The sequence below is a fragment of the Solanum pennellii genome, chromosome 2 (genome assembly GCF_001406875.1).
Source record: "Solanum pennellii chromosome 2, SPENNV200".
NCBI lineage: Eukaryota > Viridiplantae > Streptophyta > Magnoliopsida > Solanales > Solanaceae > Solanum > Solanum pennellii.
The window spans coordinates 44,211,918-44,217,079 of NC_028638.1; the positions used below are offsets into that span (position 1 = coordinate 44,211,918).

Consider the following 5,162-nt stretch of genomic DNA (forward strand, 5'->3'; position numbering starts at 1 on the left):
TATATATATATATAATACTAAAAAAAAGAAGTTACAAGAAAAATATTTCACATATATGTAGGGGTGATCCTTAATTATAAGTTGTTTTTCTCTTCACTTTAATTTGTTTATATGATTTTGATTTAACATATAGTTTAAGAAAGTAAAAAGAATTTTTGTATTTGTATTTATAAACATGTCATATGAAAATTTGAAAATAAAAAATTATCAAAAAGAAGAAAAAACATTCTTTTTTAAATATACTAAATTAATTAAAAAAATAGAATAAACAAATTGAAGCGGTTTCTATCGTCCCACATTATTTATGATAATGAAAATTGTCAAAATTATCCTCTAATTCTTCGAAATAACTCATATATATCCTTTATTTATGTTTGGGATCAAGATTACCCTTGATGTCTATAATTTGGACCACAATATCCGTATAATGTTATCTTTGTCATACGTGCTGACACGACAGTCCATCTAGACAGTCCAACATGGCAAAAATCCCTTCCTCTCAATTATGTTGTTCTTCCTTGTTTGATCTCTATCACAATTTTGTTTTTTAAAAAAATAATATCACAAATAGTTTTTTTATTGTTCTTGTTTGCGTTATTGCACGGACTTTAAAATTTCAATTTCGAAGTGTGTTGAAGTTCGTTTGAGATAGTAGTTGTGTGTTGAATGATCAAATTCATTGTTTGGATTTTGATGTCATCGAATCTGAGGCTGAAATTTTGATTCTCAAGGTTGAAAGATGCTGAAAAATTGTTGAAGTCATTCTTTTTTGTTGAAACTCAAAAATAGTTACTTATTTGAAAGCTTGTTAATGAGAAATTTCTCTCCTTCGTTGGGTTTTTGAAGTGCAAAAATTTGAAGAAATTTAGCTGAATGTTACTAAAAATTGCTTGGATATTATTATTGAAGCTAAAAATTGTCGTTTAACAACTGATTTTTTTGTTTGAAGATTGATATTTTGAAGATTTGAGTTGAAATCCCAAAAAATATTTGAAAGTTATTAAAAGCTTGAAAAACTAAAATCAATTTTGTGAATCTATGACCCCAAATCCCAAACAATGAACTCGATCCGTCAACAAACAATTACAACCTCAAACAAACTTCAGTACACTTTGACATTGGAGCTCCAGAGCCCGAACAACAACTCAAACAAGAACAATGAAAGAATTATATTTGATTTTCTTTCTGTTATAGGAATGAACTAGCTAGGAAGAACAACATTATTGAGAGAACGGTATTTTTGTCATGTTGGACTGCATGGGTGGACTGCCATGTCAACACTAATGACTAAGATAACGTTTTAAGGATATTTATGATCCAAAACATAGATGGCAAAGATAGTTTTAATCCCAAACATAATTAACAGATATATAGTATTCGAATAATTCAAGGATAATGTTGACCTTTTTTCCGTTTATAACAAGTGTATAACCATACATAATATGATTCTGGTGGTGCATGTTCTGGTCTTTGTTTGGTCCTATTTTTGCCCACCAGTACTGACCTCACACGCAATAAATTAATTTAAATTGAGATATCATCGTAAAATAGTTGTGGACACAAGTGAAATGAAAGGGATGGTAGATTTAATATATATAATATCAAATTATTCAATATTGGAACACCATAGAATTAAGCAGTTAAACAAATATGAGAGAAATAGAAGTCAAGTACATGGAAGTTCCTTCTGTACAGGAACTGGCCAAGAAGAAACTCGTGACGGTTCCATCGCGATACGTACGTGATGATCAAGACCGTTCAATTGCATCATCAATTTATAAAGAAGTCCCAGTAATTGATATGCAACGATTGATCAACTTTAATGATCATGACTCCATGAATCTTGAGCTTAACAAGTTGCACTTAGCAGCTAAAGATTGGGGTTTCTTTCAGGTACATATAGATCAATAATATACTAGCAAAGATATATCAGGTGACTTTTCTCATACAAAATATCAATTAAAAGTGCATATGTATTCTTTAGTTTAAGCTTTCTAAATAAAATTATCACATACTTTAATATGATATCAGTTTTCAAGATTGTTTGGTTCAAAACGGTAAAGCCCATTGGCCTTGAAGTAGTCCGTGGTTCGGCCAAAACGGACCATATATAGGTTTGTATATGCATATTTTTACTTTGTCTCAATTTTTATGATATAATTTTTTTCAGTGTCAAAAACACCTAAACCAATCTTTTCTTAGTTCTATACCTAAATTATTGAGAATATGAGTTTCATACTTAAGTTATCACTTAGTAGTTTGAGAAACACATCTTTCTCTTTTATTACATTCATATATATCATGGTGTATGTACGTCTACACCTTCTCCTTTAACTTTACCTCATTTTATATTTATGTCCTTTTAACTTTGAGTATGCATAAGTAGACACTTAAACTCGTATAAAATTGAACAAATAGACACACACGCCCTATGTGGCATCCTACATGGTAATTTGAGTTCTACATGGTGTCTTGTGTGTATTGTGCCACATAGGATTAATGTGTCAACTTGTTCAACTTTATACAAGTTTAAGTGTCTATTTTTACACACCCAAAATTGGAGGGTATACATGTGAAATGAGGCTAAGTTAAAGAGCATATACATGTATTATGCCATAAAAATCATGGACAAAACATTCTATCTTGGCAAAAATTAAATAAATTACTAATATCAATTAAAATAATGGACAAAATTATATTTCACCTTAACAAATAATTTAATAAATTATAGTATTAGTTAAAGTTAAAAATAAAGGCATTACTATATATCCAAAAAATTTATAAAATAAAGTGTAAAATACTTCTACTCCAGACTCCACCACTTCCTCTCACCCCACCCCCTCCCCACCACAATTTTTTTTAGTTTTTCTTTAAAAGAAAAATAAAATTCCATTTATAAAAGTTTTTTTGAAAATATCTTACTTCCTCTCTCCCTAACTCTTCAAATAATAATTTAGATATTATTTTAGTTTTAAAAGAAAAAAAATTCTACCTTACTCCACCTAACACAACGCTTTCAATTATTTCCTTGTATTATGTTATATATAATACTTTTCTAAAAATATATTTACATATCTAACACAAAATGAGAAAAATATATTTAAAAAAATGAAAAGAGAGAGTTAGATGGTGTATGGTAGAGTTTCTTTTTTAATAAAAAAAAATAAAAATAATATCAATCTGTTTTAGGAAGAAGTGAGGAAGGGGGTGAAGTCTGAATGTTTTTTTTAAAAAAATTTAAAAGAATAAAAGGGTGGCGTGAGAAAAAAATTCTAGCTTTTATCTTTTAAAAATAAAAAAAAAGTTTCTGGGATATAGTAATACTTTTAATGTTTAACTTTTAATTAATATTAATGACTTACTTAATTTTTTTTGAAGACAACTATTTTATTTATGTGGCAAAGTTTTGTCGGTAAAACAGAAGGCATACTATATAAATGTGCCCTTTAGTTTGGATTTATTTTACGTTTATGTTTACCCAACTTTGAATATGCATAAGTAGACACTTAAACTTGTATAAAGTCGAATAAGTAAACACATAAGTCGTACATAAAACAATACACGTAGGACACCACGTAGGACAAAAATGACATGTAAGATGCCATGTTGGACGTACATGTCTATTTGTTCAATTTTATACAAGTTTGAGTGTCTACTTGTGCACATCCAAAGTTAAAGGGCATAAATGTGATTTGAGGCTAAGTTAAAAGACATATATATGCATTATGCCAAAACAGAAAGTGTATTACACTCCCAATAGTTTAAACTCCATGCGCAATAGATAGTCATAACAAGTTCAACTACATGTTGCAGTTGATTAATCATGGAGTTAGTTGTTCAGTAGTGGAGAAGACGAAAGACGAGACTCAAAAATTCTTCGATCTGCCATTAGAAGAGAAGAAAAAGTTTGAACAATCGTCAGGAGATACAGATGGATTTGGACAGCTATTCGTCGTCTCTGATGAACAAAAGCTTGACTGGGCTGATCTCTTTTACTTGAAGACTTCACCCTCATATTTGCGAAAGCCTGTGTTTTCCAAGCTTTACCTTTCACTTAGGTACATATTTAACGTTGTTTGCGCCCTTTTAACGCTTGAAAATAAGTAAGAGAATCGCTTATTAATGCGTATAAATGTAGAGAGACGATTGAAGAGTACGCAGATGAAATAAAGAAGCTAAGCATGGAAGTATTGGAAATGTTGGGTAAAGCTTTGGGGATTGATGAAGATGAAGTGAAGAGTGTTTTCGTAGAAGGAATGCAATCAATGAGGATGAATTACTATCCACCATGTCCACAACCTGACAAAGTGATGGGACTTACTCCTCATTCAGATGCAACAGGCCTTACAATACTTCTTCAAGTAAATGAAACTCAAGGTCTTCAAATTAAAAAAGATGGAACTTGGATCCCCATTGAACCACTCCCTAATGCCTTCATAGTCAATGTTGGAGATGCTTTTGAGGTACTTCCTTCATCATCTTCTCTCAATATTTATTAAGTAATATGGTATTATTTTTGCAATCGTTTTAATTTATGTGGTGATATTTGACTATGACCTTTCGTCAAGGGGAGATATAACAAGTAACAAAATGAAAAAAAAAGTATCTCATGACTAGCTAGTTGAATATTCCAATATATTTCCTTGGTATTAGTGTTTCAGTAGTCCAGACTTATTTAGGAGTCTGCATTAGCTATATCAGTCGTTCAATTTGTTTAGGAGTCTTATTATTTGCTTTGTAACTTTATTTAGTAATCTTTTTGCCTTCATTGATTAAACCCGAAATTCAATCCGACTTTGACATAGAATCTGACTCTTGAGACCTGGTTTCGACTCTGACCTACGACTAGTGGTGATAAATGGACGGATTGGGTCAAATGTGGACGGATTGAAAATGGATAAACATAAAATGGGTAATCAATCAACCCGTCCATATTTGATATGAGTAAAAATGAATTGAATAATAAATGGGTTGAGTAAAATACTAGTTTATCCATATTTTATTCATATGTCATGAATAAATAGTTTTTTACTTAATAATTCAATATGGAGAAAATATTTTAGTCTTTTTTTTAGATGAAATCTGTTGAAAATGCTTCACTTAATTTTATTTTATTATAAAAGTAAAAAAAGAACTTTTAAAAAAAATTTCGGTTTGGGGTG

General features: G+C 30.1%; 1 protein-coding gene across 1 annotated transcript in view; it reads left to right on the plus strand.

The window, feature by feature from the left end:
* Positions 1 to 1,599: 1,599 nt before the first annotated feature.
* The window catches only part of LOC107009113 (protein SRG1-like), a 6,194-nt gene continuing 2,631 nt past the window's right edge, over positions 1,600 to 5,162 (plus strand). Inside the window, exons 1-3 of the mRNA XM_015208389.2 lie at positions 1,600 to 1,893; positions 3,814 to 4,058; positions 4,139 to 4,463. Coding sequence (XP_015063875.1) covers positions 1,651 to 1,893; positions 3,814 to 4,058; positions 4,139 to 4,463 — 813 coding nt within the window. The 5' untranslated portion in view covers positions 1,600 to 1,650. The remainder of the gene's footprint in view (positions 1,894 to 3,813; positions 4,059 to 4,138; positions 4,464 to 5,162) is intronic.